Source organism: Populus nigra, chromosome 13, assembly GCF_951802175.1.
Source record: "Populus nigra chromosome 13, ddPopNigr1.1, whole genome shotgun sequence".
Taxonomy (NCBI): Eukaryota; Viridiplantae; Streptophyta; class Magnoliopsida; order Malpighiales; family Salicaceae; genus Populus; species Populus nigra.
This window is the reverse complement of record NC_084864.1, coordinates 3,184,175-3,206,557: the sequence shown is the minus strand read 5'-3', so window position 1 is coordinate 3,206,557 and position 22,383 is coordinate 3,184,175. Positions and strand designations below refer to the sequence as shown.

The following is a 22,383-nucleotide window of genomic DNA, read 5'->3' as shown; positions in this document are numbered from 1 at the left end:
TAGAATGGTATACATATTATTTAAGGTATTTTCCTTATATATATATGTGTATCTATGAAGAGCTTTGTTCTTGCTACCTAAAAGATAAACTGACGTGCTCCACTGCTGTAAGCTCTCGAGTCGCTGTTACCTTGTACAAACCTGTCTCGAGAGAGAGGCTGAAGAGACGCTCTTAGTACGAGGGCACAGAGGCGGTGGTGTTAGTGTTACATCTAACCAGCAAAGCAGCATGCTATATCTGTACGGAAAGCAAACTCACCATAAAAAAAATAAAATAAAAAAAAGTCCCGTTTAAATATTTTCACTTTATTATTGCTTTACTCAAATGGAAAAAAATCCAAAAAAAAAAGGAAGAAGAAGAAAGATATAGTTTTATATCTCCTTACATTCTCCTTTGAGCCTTTTTTCTGCCTAACCAATTGGAGAGAATTGAATAGTGTGACTTCTTGCTTGGCCATAAAAGGAATCTTTCTTTTTCCTGCAACCAAGCTTAAGAAGATCTCTCTGTCAACCTCCTTTTCTATCTCTAAACATCACTGGTGGACTTGACTTTGGTTTTCTGTGAGGTGTAAACAGCACCAGAAGAAAGACAACATAGAAATAGGTAAGAAGAACTGAAACCAAAGATTTCTTACCAATCCTTGATAGCTCACTCATTTCTTACAAACTTCAGTGTCAGCTTGAGTTCTTGGCATTACCAGCTAGGGTTGTTATAGATTGTTCAAGATTCTTGGCTTAATCTGGCAAAACTTTGCTCTTCTTTTTCTAAACACCCTTTTCTTTTTTCTTGTTTTATCACTGAGTGAGCTTCTCTACATTTCTGTTTACAGAAATGCTCGGTGCTGTACTAATTATTTTTTCTTCAGTTTCTTTTTTAAAATTCTCCTCTCGCTTTTATTAAAGCGAGTTGATTTTCTTTTGTTAATTTTCCATGTACATGTAAATCCTCTTAGTAAAGTTGGCTGTGTTGTGATTGTACTTTTTTCCCCTTTCTTTTGTGGTTGATGGTGGCTTGATAATTTCCTGTAATTAAAGATCCGTTCTTGATTTCTTGCTATCATGATCCAGTAGTATTATCCATTAATGTCACTCAAACGATTCAATTGATGTGCGTTTTAAGGTAAAGGTAGAGGCTAGATTTTCTTTTTTTCTTTTTTTTTTCAAATTCAACATTCTATCTTCTTATTCTTCTTCTTCTTGTTTGTAAAAACTTCTGTTTATATTTTATTTTAAAAAATATAATACGTTTGCGTGGATGCAAGTAAAAAAAAATTGATTTGCTTGTAAATATACTTGTTGAGGTTGTGTGATGCGTGCTTTCTCTCATTTTATGTCAAGGGTATTTGATAAGGCCCTCCATTAATGATATATACCATTAGGTCTATGGTTTTGGTACGCAGCCTCTCAATCTCTTTCTCTTAGAAATTTTATTTTTATCAGCATGTGGTTAATTATCTTGGTTGATTTTGCATGAAGGGTGAGCTGAATTTGTTTCTTGGGGAAGATGACTCGCAAGAAAATCCCGATCAAGAAGATAGACAACACAACTGCAAGGCAAGTCAGTTTCTCAAAGAGGAGAAGAGGGCTCTTCAAGAAAGCTTGCGAGCTCTCAATTCTATGTGATGCTGAGATTGCTCTCATGGTGTTTTCTGCAACTGGAAAGTTTTTTGAGTACTCAAACTCAAGGTTCTGCTCCCTTTCTCTTTCTTATTATTTTCTACTTTATGATATACCATATATGTTATGTCATCTGTGAGCTCATTGATCAACCTAGGATACATTAACCACGGTTTCTTTTGAACCCAACAAAGTTGAAAAAAGAAGAGAATGGCTGAAATAGATGTGCAATAGAATCTTTTGGTTTCTGTGAGCAAAATAATATTTTTCGAGGAGAGGAGCGTAGGGAGAAGTTGGTACTGATATGAAGGTTTTGATGTTATTGCTGCCACTTATTGCTAGTTCAAACCCTTTTTCAAGGACATGACACATCCACTTGTGTCTTTCTTAATGCTGGTGTTGAAACTTGAATTGCTTGTGGTCTAGGCTATGTTTCTGTAGCGTACCGCATGGTGCCTTATAGTAAAGTATCAATTTGATGTTTTTGTTGTGGTCCATAACGTCTGGTACCACCGCAAAAACAAACAGGCTCTTAACTCCTCTTGTACGCCTATAACTTCTATTTTGAACCAGATAGACTTGCACTTCTGCCATTAGAGATCAAAGCCACTACTTTTATTAAGTTGGATTTGCTACCCTCTATGCCCCCAGAAACACTACCTGGTCTAAGGATGTGCTCATAAAATATAGGGATAGACAGCTACACAATGTAAGGCCTTCATACCATAGAAAAATCAAGGGCAAAATATGAAACCTCAATACCCCTAGCTAATAGTACAACCTGAATCTATTCTTTGTAGAGACCATTGATTACAATTGCTCCGAAATGATGTATGAGCTCTTAAGTTGAAGTGACTTGTATCATAGTGTTAATTGCATGTAAGGTTTGCAGGGAAGAAAATCAAAATCGAAATAAAAAAAAAAAACCTGGTCTTAACATCAATAGACAGTCTTCTGTCACTTAGTAAATAGTAACCTAACTGGTATTGAATTGATCATCTAGCATCAATGGCTCATCATCTGTGCAAAGAGTGGTCACTTGCTTACATTAACCCTAGACACTGCCTTTTCTTCTCCTCCCAGCATTTAGTTATAAGAACAAATGATCATCTGCTGACTGGTTTGGGAGAGCCTAGCTTTAGCCCTACTTACTCTCAGGAAATCTATATGATCATAAGGTCAACCGCACCCAGCATTTAATAAGGAAACAAATTAAGAAGAAGAAGAAGAAGAAGAATATATAGGTTTCTTTTTTTCTTGCAATGTTTAATTTCAACTGTACTGGTGCTAGATTTCTATCTTCTTCACAAAAAAATATTGAGTTTCAACCTCTTGTTTATAGCACATATATAAAAAAAACCCCTTGAATTGGTAGCTCAAATGCACCCATGTTCCTCCTGCCTCAAGAAGTCTCAGGGTCGAGTTTTTGTAATAAAAGAAAAAACTTTAACCTAAAAGGGAAGTTATCTAGCACTGGGAAATAATAACAAGACTGCTCGCCACTCTATAATCCATCCAATTAAATTAAGTCCCATTCGCTAATTGATAATCATGTATTAAAATTAATGTGTTTTCTTTTTCTATTTTTACATATCGTTTTCATCTCTTCAAATCACAGAGCAACATCAACTATGACCGTCATAAACCCTAGAAGAGTAATATATAGAGTCGAAAATGAATCATTCATCACATAGGCTCATCAACGACACTGAGAGGGAAGGTAAAACAAGTATACAGCCATAGCCCTGATGAAGAAAAAACCACGTACTTTCAGAGCATCTTGTTTCTTAATATGTTCTGCGTACAGTATTTTTACGTCCCTGCAGAATAAAAATGTGTTTTGCTCAAAATTTGCTTTTACTATAAAGACATTCATATAAATGCTTGACACTTTCATATAGATGTGGTAATAAATTACCAGCTGGATGAGATTAATTTCCTGCTGGTTCACTTACATTCAATCTCCTGCTCCCATCATGTGGTGATATTACTGATGAATATGGTTTTAAGATCTACACAGACTTTACGTGTTTATAGAAAATTAATCTTCAAGTGTAAGGATTTTCATTGAAATATTATTTAAGGAGGAGGAAAATCTTAGGCTTTACTGTTACTAATTTTGATTGAAACTATTTGTTATATCAGAAAGATCCCAATGGAGAAAAGTTTATTTTTAGAATTTTTTTTCATAAAAAAATTAAAATAACATGTTTATTGCATATATATTTTTCATAATAGAAAATAAGGACTTTATTTGGATTAAATTGAAAATATTAGAAGGAATGATCATAAAACATTAGCTGAACAAACAAGTTCTTTAATTATTTTTATAATAGAGAATTTAAAAAATAATTATTTTGATGTTTTCTATGTTCTGAAAAAAGTAGAGAATTATAAAACACATTTCTAAAAAAAATAAAAAATTCATTCCCAGTTGTTGCATTTTCTTTGGTATTCTATTCCTTCAAATTTCTTTTTTTAGAAACTAAAATCTTTTTCACAAATAAACACAATCTATGTGTTTGTGGTGAGGTTATATATGAAACATGTATAGCATTCAAATTAAAGTATTTTACCAAAGTGTTCCAATTCATTCACAAAAAATAAAACTCTAAAAACATTTATAACATAAAATCATTTTTATGTTTCTAGTAAAAAGATTGTATCTGATTAAAGAAAAAAGTTGGTTTAACTAAGATTTTTTTTTAATAATTGAGGATTTAATATTAATGGCAAACTAGCCCAATATTGATAGGATTGAATGATAAGATTAAAAAATTAATCAATTACAAAAAGAACACTATTGAATGGTCATAGGATTAAAAAATAAATCAATTATAAAAAGAACATAAAAAAATGATTCGTGTCAATCTCTAAAACTCATGATCCAAGTCATCAGACCAAAATAACTTTAGAGGAAAAAAAAACTTGATTTAACTTGAGTTAACTTGCCAAATCCATCACTTTATTTATGAGACATATAATCCCATAAAAAACAAATCAAAACAAATTATGAAAATAAGTCAATTAGATTAACCAACCAAACCCATGATTTGGGTCATGAGATGAAAATAACCAAATTAAAAACAAATTCAATATTGAAGGACCTGTGACCCGAGTCATGAGATCAAGATAATCTCTTGAGAAAAGAATTAAAAAATGACTTAATTTAACCAAGGTTAAATATAACAAAACTTGCAACCTTGATCGTGAGATCAAGATTTCTTCATAGAAATCAAATCAAAATAAATTATGAAGCTCAATTCTTAATTGATCAAGTGTTGAATGATGAAATTAGAAAAAAATCAATGAAAAAAAACACAAAAAACAACTCGAGTCAACTTGGGTTAACTTGTTAAGCATTATTCTTGTTCATGAGTGTTAGAGAATAATATAAATCATATCTTGAGACCTCACCTAATAGCTTAGACTATTGAGTTGAAATGGTTCTTTGACATGGTACCAGAGCCTTTATGACTAAGCAGTCATGAGTTTGAATCTCACAATCTCCATTTATTTGATAAAAATTAAGCACAAGATAGTTTGAGTTTGTGCAAGTTTCAATCTCAAAGGGTTTTCACTTGAGGGAATGTGTTAGAGAATAATATAAATTATATCTTGAGACCTCATCTAATAGCTTAAACTATTGAGTTGTGTTGGTTATTTGACAATATGGTCAAAATAACATAATAGAAAATAAACAAAACAAATCACGAAGTCTAATTCTTAATTAACCCAATATTAAAAGATGAAATTGAAAAAAAAGTTAATTAAAAAAACCCGAGTAAACCAGGTTAATTTATCAAAAAAAGTTACATGTCATGAAAGTGTGATATCTCAGTAAAAAAAGATCAAATATTAAATGATAAAATAAAAAAAAACATTGAATGAAAAAAAGAAAAAGAAAAAACAAAGCACTATTCCAATGAATATGCTTTGTGAGGAGGGGTATAGTAGAACCTCATCCTCTTTTTTTTTATAGTTAATGAGAAAATTTAAACTTCTAAATCTTACAAGGGATTATTATGAATTTAAGGAAAAAAAAGAGATTAAGTGGAGTTTTTTTTTTTAATTTATGTTTTAAAAATTAAGAATATGTAAGAATTTGTAGCCTTCTCTTTGTTTTCTTTTTCATTTCTCCCTTCAAAAGGTAAGGTTTGTATGATCTATATTGTATGAGATATTAAACGAAGTCAACAAAAAAATTGACCTTTTTTGAGAAAACTACAAAATACTTGCGTCCTATTAACTTGTTGACAATGTGCATCACTTTTTCAATGTCATCCTTGTTGCCAGATGTGTGGTATATGAAAGGGTCTTGTCTATATTCAACACTCCAATATATTAGTATTTAATGAAATTGTGCGTACATTGAAAAAGGGAGTAAACTAGTTGAAAAGATGGATACTTTTTAATTAAATAAAAATTGAAAATCAATATAGAAAAATGTTTAAATCACTAAATAAGAATTTGACTTGAAAGGTTGATATTTGCACCAGTAATTATATTTACAGTCACGATAGATCACTGTATATAAGATAATATTTGAATGTATCATGTTTTGAAAGGGTTTAACTTTCATTATTTTTTCTCATATATGTGATATCTAACTCTAAATTTTCTTATTATTAGAAAGTTTTTAGGGTTCATAATATGCTCACAGACAAAAATAACAAGAAGAAAAATTAGAGGTTTGTGTGACTAAAAAAATACCTTTTTTCTAAAAAAATAATTTCAAAATTATCCTATATAGGAAATTATGATTTGAAATTTTGCTCTCACCTAATAAAGTAATTTTTATTTATTTAAAACTATTCTATATAAGAAATTTTTCTTGGTTAAAGAGGGACAACAAGCATATGTAATGAAAGTTTGTATCTTTAAGGATGGATTCAAGGAGTAGATATTTAAGGGTTAAACCATAATGTTTTTATCTTTTAGTGGTAAGTGTGTATAAAACTCATGAATTTTTATAAAAAAAAATCCATAAAAGTTGAAGGATTTCCTTGAACTTTGAGGTGTTGTAATCCTACCACACCCTATCTCTACTCCTACACTCACATTGTCAATTAAGGATATAAACATGTGATTTTTCATGAATCTTCCAGTTTAGTATAAAAAAGGTTCGGGTTCTTAAGGAGAAAGTGGATTCAATCTTGGTAGGCACCAGTTGGCACAAGAACACCAATGTTCTAACCATCAAATAAGACGAACGATAAAGATTTTGTAGAAGTGCTAAGAAATGTAAATTTTGTTGCTATTAGAATGTTGTAATAAAGTAGGGTTATCTTTTTTCTTTGTTCAACAGGAGATTAGTTGAGTCTTAGGTTATATGGTAAGAGTAATCATCTCCAATTACATATTAATAACTAAATAAATGAGAAAATAATCAAGTATGATTTTGATTGGATATTTAAGTGTTAAAATGTAATGTTTTTATCTTTTAGAGGCAATTGCGTATGAATTTTTATAATACTCCTATAAAAGTTAAAGGATTGTTCTTTGAACTTTGAGATGTCATTATCCTACCAAACTCCCATCTCCACTCCCACGCTCCTATTGTCAATTGGGATACAAAGATATGTGATTTCTCATGAATATTCTAGTTTAATATAAAAGATGTTTAGATTTTAGGAAGGAAGTGGATTTAATCTTTTTAGGCACCAGTTTCACAAGAACACTAGTTTGTAATAAAATAGAATTTTTGTTTTTGGTTCATCGAGAGGTCTATGGAGTCTTAGGCTATATAATGAAAGTATTCATCTCCAATTACATAATAATAACCACATAAATTAGAATTACTTGCACTTAAAAAGATGCTTCACGAAGCTACCAGATACACAATCGCTTAAGTATAGGATTATCATCTTGGATATTCGGATATACTATTACATAATTTGCTTCGGGATGAAAAGGATGATTTCTTGCTTAATACACTAATTTTTGGATTTTTGTAGCTTTTGTTCTCGAGATTCTTTTGTGATTAGATCCTCTTGTTATTCTACTGTTCCAAACTGTTTAAGATTCAAGTAGCTTAAGATCATAGAAAACCGCATGATATATCCTTCCTGTATGAGAAGTGTTTCTATAGTTTTGTTGATACAATACCTTCTTTGATCTTCCTGATGTTATTTTATATAGTTTTGGATTTTAATATTATACATTTCTTCGTTTAAACAGGTCTAGATTAGTTTAACATTATTTGAGCTTTTGATAGGGTAATAAATCTTTGTAATGATAAGGATACTTCTCTAGTGACCAATATGATATTAGGGTTCGTTATTGTTAAATCAAGTTATCACCCTAAGCTTCTATATATATATAGGGTTTGTTATTGGTGTTCTATTTGACATTAGGGTTTATTGAAAATTTGGTACCCAGGAAACAATTGTGATTGGAGGCTGCCGTTTCTGTCTTCTTTTTGCTGTTTTTAGGTCATCCTTTCTCAGATTCTTCTGCTTTCTGGCTCCTGTAATCTTCATCTGTGTCTTTGCATAGCTGCTGTTTGGTCTTGTTTCAGTTACCTCTCCTGCCTTGTTTTTTTTATCAAAACTTCAATGGCGAATCTTAGCACTTTGTGTCCCTATTAATTTCTGCTGGTGCAATTCTGGTTTTATTGTGGCTTTCATGCAAAGACTGTTGCTGTTGAAAATCTGTCCAATCTTCATTTTCTATTTGGATCTTGTTTTGCTCGTCAGGTTTTGACAAGTTTCTGGGTAGGCCCATCTTTTTTAGGTTTGGTGGTTTGTTGTTGTAATATAGCAGCAGCATTTTTTTCTAGTGGTTTACTGTTGCCATAGTAGCAGCAAATTTTCTACCCTCCCTCTCAGGTTGATTGTTTCTTTACATCTTGGTGAGTCCTTTTGGGAAGAATCATAGCTGCTAGCAATTACAAGTGATCCTTGAAACATCCCACCATTGGCACTGTTTTTGGCTAGTTTTTGCCTATTGCTGGACATGAAAATTCAAGAAATGATTTGCTCTACCTTTTGTTCTTGAAGCATCGGGCAAGTGATAGAAAGGCGTAATCTGCATCCCAAAAACCTTGACAAATTTAGTCAACCATCGGTTGAGCTTCAGGTAATTTGTTTTTATACTGTAGCTTATCAAGTTACATTGAATTTGAAACTTACATCAAGATTGTTTATATATATATATATATATATATATATATATTCCTTTTTCGCTCTTGCTGATTAATATGGGATTGGTGAGTCAAATTATCTGATAAGTGCATGGCTACCTTTTCGTAACATTGTTTTTCCTCTTCTTTCACCCAAAAGCTTGTTTCAAAAACTTTGAATTAGGTTCAAGAATCTAACTTTATAAATTCCATAAGATACCATGGTCACGTATTAATAAAGGCAATATTCGTTTCTGTCCTTTTAGCTTGATAGTGCTGTGCATGCCATGTTGAACAAGGAAATAGCAGAGAAAACCCGTGAACTGAGGTAAAATCTCAGGATCAATAACTTGTTGCCACAATAGATCACATTCCAATTTGCAATGCTGATACATATGATGATCCACTGATGACAGGCGAACAAGGGGAGAAGACCTGCAGGGACTGAACATGGAAGAACTAGAAAAATTAGAAAAATTAATTGAAGGAAGCTTGTGTCGTGTCATGGAAACAAAGGTAATTCATGCAGTACTCTTGTCTTGTCTTAATTCTTGTAGATAGTTCTGTCCTGTATATATACGCTGAAGACTTTTTTCAATACCTCACACGCATGTTTCAACTACTTCAATGTGTTTCAGGGAGAAAAAATTCTAAAGGAGGTCGATGCTCTCAAGTCCAAGGTCACTTCACTACTTTTAACAATGAGAAAAAATAAAATATTCATGCAAAGTTTGTGAAAATTACTGTACATGAAGCCCCATATGATTATCATGATCAGTACTCTCTGTGATTCAATTTTCCTTATTTTTGGTTAATTTGCAGGAGCAGCAATTAATAGAAGAGAACCAGCGATTGACTCAGAGAGTGAGACTATGAGACCTATTATTAATTTTCAGCTCCTCCTTGTTACTCCCTCTCACTTTGAGTTCATATTTTATTCTGCAGTTAATGAATTTATCAAAGGGACAAGGGCATTTGCTCGAACAAGGCCAGTCTTCAGATTCTATGGTGACCAATATCAGCAGCAACTCAGCTTATCCTCGTCAGGACTACGACAACTCTTGTTCTTTTCTTACACTGGGGTAGGCTCGCTTGTTACACTCATTTTTCTTGCATGGTAGAGTGTAAATCAATGTCAAATAGTGTCCTGGTATTCAGGAAATTAACCAGCAGTCTGAATGCAACTCCGAAATTGTCTTGCAGGTTACCTTTTCCTGATTGAATGCGAAAGATGGAGGATTTTCCAACAAAATTTAATGGATTTGCAGTCGTTATATTTTTCAAATAAAACCTTCATCTTGGCTTGTACGTGGTTAATATTTGCTTATTGATTCAAGAAATTCACGGGGTTTAAGATACAGATCATGTGTGGTTGTGTGTATATGCATTTATGGATCAAGGGTTCCCATATTTCCTTTAAGGTAAAAGGAAATGAGGTGAAGCTGTTGAAACATGTAGTAATATATACGAATTTAGCTTGAGTTGAAGCTGCCATGCCATGTCTTGCGTAATTTTATTTCAATTTCAGTGGGGGAGAGGATAGGAATATGCATCCACAAGACTTTTTATCAGTGAGATTCTTTGCATTTATGCCCTATTTTGAAAGCAAGCAGAAGATCATCTTTAACTGCTAAAGGTGACGATGAGGAGAATAAAGAACTCGCATATAATTGGTAAATTCTACTCTGTAAACTTTTTTTTTTTTTAACCATCTAGATTGATTTTTTTTAAATATTTTTTTAATTTAATATAAATAATTAAGTTAGTTTATGTGTACTTTGATTAATTTATTTTTAATAAATTCAACTTTATAATGGCTTTGTTTGTGCTTTTATTGAAAAATATTTTTTATTTTTTTAATTTTTTTTATTGCAAGGACTCTGAGCAAAACCTTAGGGGTATTAATTTGTTCAAGATGAATTTATTTATTATTATTATTTTTTTTGAAATTAAACCTTTTCCACTAACAAAGAAAAAGGAGCCACCCTTCAATTTGATGAGATTTTCAATTTGAAGAGAATTTGAAAAAGAAGCCACTTTTACACGAATAAAGATTTAATATTAAAACGTTCAAATGTTTAACTCTCTTTTAGAACTGTTAATCTATGATAAATAAAATTTTTGTAAATTTTTCAAGGTTTTATTGATAAAAAGTATTTTAATAATTTTTTTAATAATATTAAAACTGTTTTGTAGAATTGTTATGGTTACTTTTAAAATATTTTTTATTTATAAAATATTAAAATAATATATATATTTTTTAAATTATTTTTAATATAGTATATTAAAATGATTTAAAAACATTAAAATAATATTAATTTAAAATAAAAAATAATAATAAATTTAAATTTTTTTTAAAATTTTTTTAATTAAATTTTTTCATTTTATAATTACCCCTAAATTCATTTATAAAAATTAAAAAAAAAGTATTAAAGATTAAGGAAATTTTTTTTGTGAACCCTAGATCGCAAAAAATAAAAAGAAAAAAAACTTTTCTTTTGTCGACCTGCTAAAAACTAGTCTTCTCTTATCAAAAGCCGTGCAATAAAAAACTCACAATCCCGTTACGTGCAAACCACGCTCTTCAAAATTACATATTTTTAATTTTTATCCTCTTTCATTTATTTCTCTCTATTTATTTTTTTTCCCACTTAGAAACCTTCCATCACTGGTTATATTGCTGGTGGAGAAAGTTTCAACTCCAAATCTACGTTTTGATCTCCTTCATCACTGCTTCAAAAGTTGGTTTATTGTTCATAATAAATTCATAAACATATAATTTCACAAAATGTTGATTGTAGCATTAAGAACCTTTATCACAATTCAAATCACTACAAAATTCAATCCGTAAAAAAAATAAAGAAAAAAAATTCCTTTCCACAACAATTCAACTTGTCTATTAGCGAGAAATTTAATTAAAAACTAAGTTTTTTTTTAATGATCTTGATTTGGGTTTTCAAAGTAAAATTTATTTGGGTAAAAAAAAATTCCATAGAGATAAGCTAGTATACAAAACATAAAATTTAAAATTTTATTATGCTCAGGCTGTAATTAGTGGTATTTTAGTAGTTACTCAATAAAACATTCTTCGAAGAAAAAGATTAGCACATGTGGGAGATAAAATAAAATTAATGATCCATAAAAAATAATAAAAATATCTTTACATATTATTTCTCTCTCCTACTTGTATCTATTAATTTCCATAGAGTGGATCCATTGAATAACTAATATGATCAAGATATTCTTATCACTTTTAGTGAGCCATGAATTTTTTTTTCTCTCTGCCCCTCTGTTTGTGTTTTTCTTCAAAATGATTTTCATTAAATTACTAATGTGATGTCATGCTTAAGCACCGTAAAATCTCTTGAAATAAAATATTAAAAGAGAAAACACTAAAAAATATTATGTTTCCTGTGAACTAGAGAGATTAACATCCCAAGTTAGATTATGTTAAAAAAAAATATAATGTCTAGAAATGCATGTTGGTGCATGGTAACGTAAATTTCCTAACCATTCCCTGTTTTTTGGTAATCACCTGTTTAATGTTTCTTTATGCGTTATTGTCGTTGGTTCCCGCTGAAGACTTGCTCTAAATCAAACAAACAAACATATTTATAGAAAACATGACCTTTCTCTTTTCATTATCTCCATTATTTCTCCTTATTTTGTAAAAAAATAATAATAATCTCTTCATTCCTTGTATCTATCAAATCTTCAAAAGGGTTGTTTCTAAATTGGATTTTGTTACCATGGATAAGAGTATGATGTGATTGTTCTAGTAACCGGTCTCAAGGAATGCATTCTCAGTGGTCTTTTTTTTATTGATGGACTCAAAGTAATTCTCTTTTTTTTTTAAATGTCTTTGCAATTATAAGCGCATAACACTAATGTTTTAAGGTTATAGCCTGTAACATTTGGATGCAAAGTAGTTTTTTTTTTTTTATCTTTGTGATAAAATCAATATCTTGCATTTTAAGTAATGTGTAATTACTATTGACAAATATGAACTTGGGATTGAATTTTGTTTTCAATAGGCTGAAGAACAAGAAATACTCTACTAATTATAGCTTCAAAATTTATGAACTATGAGGGTGAAAAAAACAAACAATGTGTTTTGATATTTTTTAAATTGATCTCATCTTTTGAATTTATTAAGTTTTTTTATTTGTGATGCCATATAACTAGGAAATATCTATTTTTTATGTGATTTTTTTGGTTTTTTTCTTTGTTTTTGTTCTTGCATTTCATGTTTATAATTTAGATTTGATGGAAATGTATCAATAGTTAAATGTGTGGGTGTTTTGTTTATAATTTATAAAATTATTCTCTAATATTTGAAGGCACAAAGGGTTGTCAATTGTTCTCATTGTACTCTCTGTTGATGAATGTTGAAACACATTAGATTTTGGGAGTCTTGGGGTTTTAAAAAAGCATGCGTTTTTTCTTAATTTATCTATATAATTCAGTTTGAATTAATATTTTGATTTTTCTTTAATAATCCAATTGAATCTTTGTTTGAAACAGGTACTGCATATGGACCATAATGACTATTATGGAGTAACTAGCCTCCGAAGAGCCCAGGTGAAAGCAAGGAGTACAGTATTGACATGATACCTAAGGTATTTTGTATGGAATTTTATGATCTCGTTGTTAACTGATAACATGCAGTAAGTGTTTACGTTGTTTTTTTTCAATTTGTTATGCTAGTTTATTATCGCCAATGGTTGTTTGGTTCGTGTCTGATACACACAGATGTTATCAAGTCTCTTAATTTCAAGGCTGTTGATGGTAGTTTTGTGTACAATAAAGGAAAGGTAAAGCACATTTGCATAATCTAAAATCTAAAACAAAAAATATTATTGTTTAGTGAAAAAATAAAATAAGTAATTTTGATTTTCAGATCCATAAAGTTCCAGCAACTGATGTGGAAGCACTAAAATTGCCATTGATGGGATTGTTTGAGAAATGCCATGCTCGAAAGTTCTTCATTTGTGTCTAAGATTACGAGGACAATGATCCCATGTCTCATGAGGGTCTGGACTTGACCAAAGTTATAGTAAGAGAGGTTATTGCGTATATGTTTGATTAACATTTCTCTTTAATTGATAGAAATTTTAGTATAGTTTAATTTCATGCACCTTAATGTATTTTTGTGTTCTTGAGAGCTAGCTGATCAAATTTTAACTATTATATTAATGCTTGTTAATCATGTTTCATGTAGAAAATATAAGCTAAAAGATGATATGATTGACTTTTATCGGTCATGCACTAGCTCTTCATCTTGATGATAGTTACTTGGATTAGCTAGCTTTGGATTTTATGAAGAGAGTGAAGGTGCACTTGCAAATCATTGAAATCTTGTTCTCTTCTCATCTTTGATGGTTACACAAAAAAAAGTAATTTTCAAGTTATTCTATTGTTTTTTCCGTAAAGCTTTTTGCAGAGTCATTGACTCGTTTCCAAGGAGGATCACCTTATATCTATCCACTCTATGGACTGGCAGAATTGCCTCAAGTTTGTTTAAGTCCATGGTATTTTTACAGAGTTAGGGGTGGAATATAAGTTGCTCTAACATGTCTTGGTATTTTGTCAGTCATTTGCATGCTTAAGTGCAATATATGGTGGCACTTACATACTCAACAAGCCAAAATATAAGGTAAAATTATGATAACAACTTGTATTCATAACCTCTTCTTTAGCATATGAATATGTGATTCTTGATTTGTTGCTTGCTCTCTGTTGTCAAACTATTTAATGCTTATAAGTCTTGTTGTATATTGATAGGTAGAGTTCCACAAAAATGGAAAAGCCATTGGTGTGATTTATGAAGAAGAAACTGCTAGATGCAAGAAAGTTGTTTGTGACCCATGTTATTTGCCAAACAAGGTAGCATTAAACAATTTCGAGATCAGTCTCTTGCTTCATTGCATTTATTTGCTAAAATGGGCATTGACTATGTTAATCACCTTTTATCTGTTATTGTTGTAATGCCACATGTGAAGAAAGTTGGAATGGTTGCTCGTGCTATTTGTATAATAAGTCATTTTATTCCTGATATTAGTGATTCTCACTCTGTGCAAGTTATTCTGCCACAGAAGTAACTTGGACACAAATCAGACATTTACGTTTATTTTTATTTGTGCAGATGAAACTCTAAAGGCTCTCATATAAGCCTTCAAATGCATAATACAATGCCCTTTGATCGACTGCATGCTTTTAAATGCATTATTAAGATGGATAGAAAAGAAATGGCTAAAATTTAAGTTACAAATATTCAATTCTGGATATCTTTGATAAACTTTCACATTGCTTCTCCAAGTACCTCTTTTGTTGTTCATATGCTCACAATGTTGCTCCAAAAGGAAAATACATTACTTTTGTTTCAACTGAAACTGAGATAGATAACCCTGAGATGGAACTGAAGCCAAGAATTGACTTGCTTGGTCTAGTAAATAAGATTTTCTATGATATTTACGACAGGTATATGCCTACAAACAATAAGGAAGATGACAATTGCTTTATTTATACTGTAAGTTACAAGTCTACTTGCCATTTATACATGTATTTTCTTACCCTTGTGAGAAGATTGACTGGATTTTTCATCTACATAGCAATTATAGATTCTTATAGAGTAGCTAAAAAAAAGAACCTTTTCAAGTCTCCCTGTAACTCTACTAACAAGCTTGTGGTCTAGCTTTCTAAATTCCACCTTTTCCCTAAATAATTCAGCAGTATTGATTAAGATCTTAATATGATCTTTACAGAGCTATGATGCAACAACTCACTTTGAGACCACAGTACAAAATGTGATTGCCATGTACAATAAGATAACTGGAAAGGTAAGTGTCTCAGAATTCTTGAGTTAAATTATAGAGAACAATATTTTTTTTTATTTTGATCAAGATATGTATTTGACAATATTTAGAGTCTTTGTGCTTAAACAATTGCAATTTTCCTTGATGAACAATTACCAAGGTCAATGCCTAGCATTAAGATTGAGGAACAATTAACAAGGTAAATACCTGGCATGAAGATTAAAATGGTTTAGAAAGAGAGAGAGAATTTGTACTGACATACTCTTTTCATAGCTGAAAAATATAGACAATCTAGAACTGGGCTGGTCCTTTAGTATAGATCACTTTAGCCTCTCTTGGTATTGTGTTTCAAATGAGATTCGGTAAAATTTGAAATTTATTTCTTAAAATTTATTTGTTAAAAAAATATTTTTGGATTGTTTTAAAGTGCTGATATCGAAAATTATTTAAAAAAAATAATAAATATTATTTTGAAGCATTTCCAAGTGAAAAACACTTCAAAAAGCAACCGCTACCACACTTCCAAACACCTTCTTGGTCTTGACCAACCTATGCAAAAACTATAATTAAATATATTAAGATACAAAGTAATAATTTAGTTGATTTTTAGATGTATAAACCTTGCTTCTATGCAGCAATCAACTTACAATCTGGTTTTTGTTTTGGTACAAACTTTTTATGTCTCTGTGGACTTGAGTGTTGTAAGTGCTACAGCTGAATAAACATATTTTTTGTACTTTGCTCAAACAACATTAATGAATTATAATCTAAATCATCAAATATGAGTTCCCATCAAAGTAAAATATTGTTCTGATTTATGTCTGAATTTTCTTAATCTATGCTTATGTATCTTTAATTGTCTAAGCAGAATTGCACCGATACTTCATTTTAAACTTTGAAGGCTTCAACCCCCCCTCTTTTTCTGTAACTTCATTTATATATAACATGCATGACATGGTTTGCTTATAAATTGAGCATATGATCTAGAATTTGCTGGAGAGATTTGCATACAAAGTCTATAATTTTTTGTCAAACTTTTTTTGCTCATGGATATTCCATTGTTAATAACTTAAATTATGATCTCAATCCAAACATTTAAGTTGGTAAATGAAATGTCAAAATTTAAACTCATAATCACTTGGTTAATCAGATTCAAAAGTTTAAATAATTATATACGATCCCAAAATATGATTTATATTATTTTTTAACACAATATGCCTAGCCTAACAGGTCGATTCGATGATATGTCGATTCAGAATTTATCCTTGAAAGGCTTTCCTTTTAAACTTTTTTTAACATTACTCTAGTCAAACTCGAGTAACCTAGTAAGTCAATCTGCAACTAGATTTACTAGGTCATGTCAATTCAAAAGAATTTTTTAAAATTGTTTTTATCCAAAATGATGTAATTTTAGTTTTTTTTAAAAAAAATATCGAAAACAACATTATTTCATAATTAAATTAAATTAACCTGGTAATTCATGAGTTAATACAGGACTCAAACCTTTAGTCAGTTTCGGTAATCATATGATATACATGTACTTATATACCTTAATACAAATAACATAACCCAAAAGTGCATAAGGGAAAAAGATTTTCAAAAGTTTATGAGGTCACCATTTCATTTTTATATGTAAAAGAGGGAGGCCTTTTCATTCCTATTTATCTAATGTGATATTCTTTATTAATTCATATTTTTTGAAACAATTTTTCTAGACTTTATAAATAACTTGTTATGAATTGAGTTGAATGTTAATGAAGCTACCAAGAAAGGATATATGGTGCATAATCGCTATGCATTATATGCAAAATAAATTAGATATTGTTGGTTCAAAGATTCCTTTGAAAATTACAAAGAGACGCATTGTGATGTTTTCACTGAGTTGAAAAAATCATGCAACCTCTTACAATTAATTCATTATGGATTAAAATAATTTTTTAGTTATCAAAATTGATGACTCATTGCTTTTAATTCATTAAGAAAGAAAGGACAAGATTGAAAGGTGATGGATTAAAGTGACAAAGGCATAGAAATTATATGGCACTTTCAAAGCTGACATGAAAAGTTAAGTTTGGTCCTTATATTTTTCAATTAAACGCTTTCAATCCCTTTAGTTTTCATAAATTTACTTTTGTTCTCAAAGTCTATTTTTCTTACTTTTAAGTCTCGTGTTTAGAGAGATGAGAAGAGTTGTTAGATTTTGATTGAGGCAAGAGAAAACTATCAGCTGATATTGATTTTAGCTGCTAAAATAGTCGATCTTGGTGTAAACGAGTTCCTTTCGATGAAAAGAGTTTTAATGGGGTCTTATATGGCTTTCATCTTACATGAAATGGTAGATCTAGGCTTGAAAAATTATTTGAATTCAAGTTGAGTATTTATTTTTAAACACATTTTTTACTAATTTAAGCCACAAATTGGTCTATTTAGGCGACTAATGCTTTTTAGGTAAAAAACAAAGTTCAAAAAATGGTTTAGGCTAAAACATAGAGCTCAACTTTCTGGGCACTAGAAGTGGCCAGAAACCGAACTAAAGACAATGCTTCGTCTAGTAATTTATGAAGATCTATGTCGCGGTCTCATGATATATGTTGCGGTCTTATGATCTAGTAATCAAAAAAATAGGTAGGCATACAAGCTTGCCCATACAAGCCCATTTGACTCCTAGGTTTTTTTTTTAAGGCTTGCCTTTAATTTTTTATGAAAACTTCTTTTAAATAAAAATGAAGAATTTTCTTTTAAATTATACACCAATAAATTTTATTTTTTAGATTTTGATGGGATAAATCTTTTTATAGCTTAAGTTTTTTTTTTAAAAAAAGGTAATCTTTTTTTTCAGATTACTTTTTGTGAAGTTATTCCGGTCTCATGATCTATATTGCGGGTTTGGGCGTTAGCCCAGGTTGTTTTTTTTTGTTGCTTTTTTATATAAAAAAATAGTTTTTTTGTTAATGCTGAATTGGTTAAGAACTAGCTTTTGTATTTTTTTATTTGTTTTTAATAAAGTAATGTCATTCTCATGACTCGGGTCGTAGATTTGACGTGTGTACCTAGATTTACTCAAGTCACTTTTTTTATGTTCTTTTTTAAATCATTTTTTTTTAATTTTCATTCTTCAATATTTGGTTTATTGGAATTGGGCTTTCTAATTTTTTCGATTTGATTTTTATAGGTTTATCACGATCCATGACAAAGGTCAGAAGTATTTTAGGCTAACAAAGATTGATATTAGTCTATCAAATATGTCATTATTTTAATATTTTTCTTAAAAAAATATTTCATGCAATATCTGACCATTTCAATATTTTAAAAGTGTGTTGTCCAACATGCATCATATTTTAGGTTTGTCGCAGGGGGTGCGACGTTGTTTGGCGACGGCGGAGGCTCCTATCGTGCCTTCTGATGTGAGGGGTGTTGTGTTGAGAAGGGTTTTTAGATTTAATCATAAAATTATGATTAATTTTTAGGAGTTGCCACCTAGTATTATGGTCACTAGGAGCCTATGGTCTGCGAGAGTCTGGGTAAGAGACTGGTTGTGTAAGGGGAAGACGTATCACCCCCAGTACACCCTACCTAAGGTAAGCTGTATTGTTGTTTGATTGTTTTTTTTTCTAAGTCAGGTTTGTATTCGTTAGTCTTTTCTAAGCCTCAAGGTAGATATCTCTTCATAAGATAGTCTCTACCTTATTGGATTAAATCCTAACCATTCTAAAGTCTAAATTTTAGCATCATATTTCTACACTTTGTATCTTTACTACCTGAGGGTTTACTTTATCGTGTAATTTTACACCTCATAAATATTAAAGTCTACATCCGGATCCAAAAAATATGGAAAAAGATTTTTGACATGTTGGTTAAATTCTAATAGATAATCATAAACTGGTTACAATATTCATTTTTGGAATTTAAAAAAAAATCATGTAAAAGATGCAATTTTTGTTTTGTTTTTTTTTTTGAAAAATATGTTTGAAAAAATTTTAGGATTTGGCCGTATGCAACAAAAAAAAATTTGAAAATGTTTTTAAATTTTTTTTTGAAATATTTCGGAGAAAACCAGTATTTTAATACTGGATTTGTATTTTACAGTGTAAATATACAACCCAATCTTATGAAAAATTGTTACAAATATTTTTGAAATCATAATTTTTTTTTAAAAAAAAGATTTTTGATTTTTTTTTGATTTTTTTATTATTATTTTGTCCACTGGAACTGTGGACGTGAATTATAATTCACGTTCCACTGTTCAAAACAGTGGAACTCTCACGGGGAAGACGAAGAACCAGGGGAAGGGTAGCAGACCACCTGGCGTGGCGGTGATGGCTAACTGGCGGGGGAGGATGACCTGAAGCCGGTGGTGGGGTTGGCTGCAGGTGGCTGGAGCGGCTGCAGCTGGAAGAGGAAGAAAAGGAAGCAATCGGCAGAGGGGAGAGAGACGTTCACGGTGGCTTATTACAGACGCAGTGGTGGCTGGCTGGTGGTCTTGGCAACACGTGGTGGTGCTGGTTGCTCAAGGCAGAGCTGGAAGAAGAGACGTTGACGGCGGAGGAAGAAAGAAGAAGAAAGTTTGCAGCAGGGAGAAGTAGGAGAGGAAGGAGAGGAGAGAGACACGATGTCTGCTCTACCACTGGTAAACGTTTGTTAGTGCAGGAGAAAGGTTTCTGTGGTGGAGCTGGTGGTGGGAAGACTAGTGATGGTGTGCTGCTAGTGGTTGCAGTGGTGAAGGGAGAAAGAAAAACAAAAAAACAGAGAGAAAGTGGCAGAAACCAGGAAGAGGTTGATTTTTTGGCTTTTTTTGGACCAGATTTTCTCCTCCCTCAGGCCATAACATCAGCCTCTATTTATAGGCGGTGGAAGAGGGTAATTTCATCTGCACTGGGGTCAAATTTCAGCCCTTAATTCTGTTGAGAAGGGTCCCAACCATTGGCTCAAAGGAGGTATGATGCACTGTCAAATCTGCAGAAAAAGTTGTCTGAGTTGGCATGTTTAGGCCGGATTCTGCGTCGATGGGTTGTCATTCTGACTGCAATATTCACACCATGATGTAGAGGAACTGCAGAGGATCATTTTTGTGCAAGTTTGGTTAAATTTGGTGGACATTAGATGCATTAAATGCACTTGCAAAGTATGTATCATGAGCAGTTATTTTATAGATTTAAGGAAGAAGATGAACAGTACCAAAGTTCTGATTTTGGCCAAAGTTCATTTTCGTCCTTCCTCTTTCAATTTCTTTTTAATTGAACCCCTAATTGACCCTAAATTTTTACAATTAAGCCCCTGATAAACTTCAATTGGAGCCCCGAATTTACGTGCCTATTGCGATATGGTCCTTGGTCTCGGATTTCTTCAATTTAGCCCCTAATTGACCTTAAAACTTCAATTTGCTCGCAATTTGGTCCCTAATTTCAATCAATTAACTTGGTAAAAATTAAATTTGGTCTCTTAAAATTCCAATATTCTCAATTAAGCCTAAATTGGGCTCCCAAACTTAATTTTTCACCAATTAAGCTCCAAATAAAATTAATTTGACCCATTTAAAATATAATTAAGTCCTTGCACTTAATTAAATCCTTCAATTGGACCCAAATTAATTCTTAAACATAATTAAAATTTAATTTGGCCCATGATTAAATCAAATTGGCCTATTAAAAATTTAATTATATCCTTGGACTTAATGTTTATGCAAATTCATTCAATAATCATTTAACTTGACCTTGAATTTGCATTTTTTTTCTTCATTTTTGGACACAATGGGGTACAATTAGGCCTTGAATCTCCTCCAAAAATTACAGTTTGATTTTCCAGCCGGCTTTCTCCATGTTGCCAACCATTTTATTTTTTTATTTTTATTTAAAAAAAAAAGTTTACTTTTAAAGAATAACCCAGAATTGGATTGTGACAAGGTTCATGGTTGATTTTTTTAATACAAGAAAATACATTAGTAATGTCTTTAAATTTTTTTTACGGTTGGAAAAAATAATCCAACCCGTGGTGTAGTGCAAGCCAAGGACATTGTTGATTACTAAAAGAAATGAGAAAGAGAAAACATTTTTTTTTCTTTACTCTTAAATAGTAACAAAAACTTAAAGGATGTTGAAAAAGTATCATAGATGAGGTGTGATTTACTGTGGATTGTAACAACAAAATAATTTTTTTTTCCCTTTCAAAGAAAAATCAATGGCATTGCACTCGGGGTTATTATTGTTTTTTTCACTTAAGGACATAGTTGATTGCTAAAGGAAATGAGAAAGATTTTTTCTTTACTCTTAAATATTAACAAAGACTGAATTGAGTTTCTTGATTGAGTTCGAGTCTTGAATTTAATGGATTGTAAATTTTAAAGGTTAACCTAGATTTATAAAATTTACCTGAGTTTGTTTTTTTTCTTTTTCTTTTTTCATGGTAGTTCACACGAAAGATAAGGAAACTGAAAAGCTTCTCAAACCAAATTAAAAATGCGATCAATTGCTATCAATGCTAGGAGGCAGATCTGCGGATCCTACTTTGGAAACCGAAATACCCACATTAATAGCAGACTTGATCCCAGCATTGAATAGATCGACGCTGATGTTTTTATTGCTAATATTTTATTTAGTTTCATCCTTTAATATTTTATTGAATTGGAGATTAAGCTTTATTATTTTTTATTTATTTTCTATAGGATTTTTTACTAATTTTAAAAATAAATCGGATTATCTCATGTATTTTTATTTGTCATTTCTTTGTTAAATTTAGTTTTTTTTTTCAATATAAATTTTGTTTATAATTAGATTATATTAATTGTCTAAATATAAACATAATATGGTTAGTCCAATATATCATCATCTTAAA

The 22,383-nt window shown here is 30.9% G+C and overlaps 1 protein-coding gene and 1 pseudogene across 1 annotated transcript; both read left to right on the top strand.

Annotated features, from left to right (window-relative positions):
* Positions 1 to 230: 230 nt before the first annotated feature.
* LOC133670881 (MADS-box protein JOINTLESS-like) lies at positions 231 to 10,234 on the top strand. Its single transcript, XM_062091474.1, has 9 exons — positions 231 to 604; positions 1,477 to 1,686; positions 8,619 to 8,697; positions 9,007 to 9,068; positions 9,157 to 9,256; positions 9,379 to 9,420; positions 9,563 to 9,604; positions 9,686 to 9,822; positions 9,944 to 10,234. Exons 2-9 carry the CDS (start codon positions 1,505 to 1,507, stop codon positions 9,960 to 9,962), a joined length of 663 nt encoding a protein of 220 aa, XP_061947458.1. The 5' UTR covers positions 231 to 604; positions 1,477 to 1,504; the 3' UTR covers positions 9,963 to 10,234.
* Positions 10,235 to 12,215: 1,981 nt separating this feature from the next.
* On the top strand, positions 12,216 to 20,595 carry LOC133671489 (guanosine nucleotide diphosphate dissociation inhibitor At5g09550-like; annotated as a pseudogene).
* The last annotated feature ends 1,788 nt before the right edge of the window (positions 20,596 to 22,383 follow it).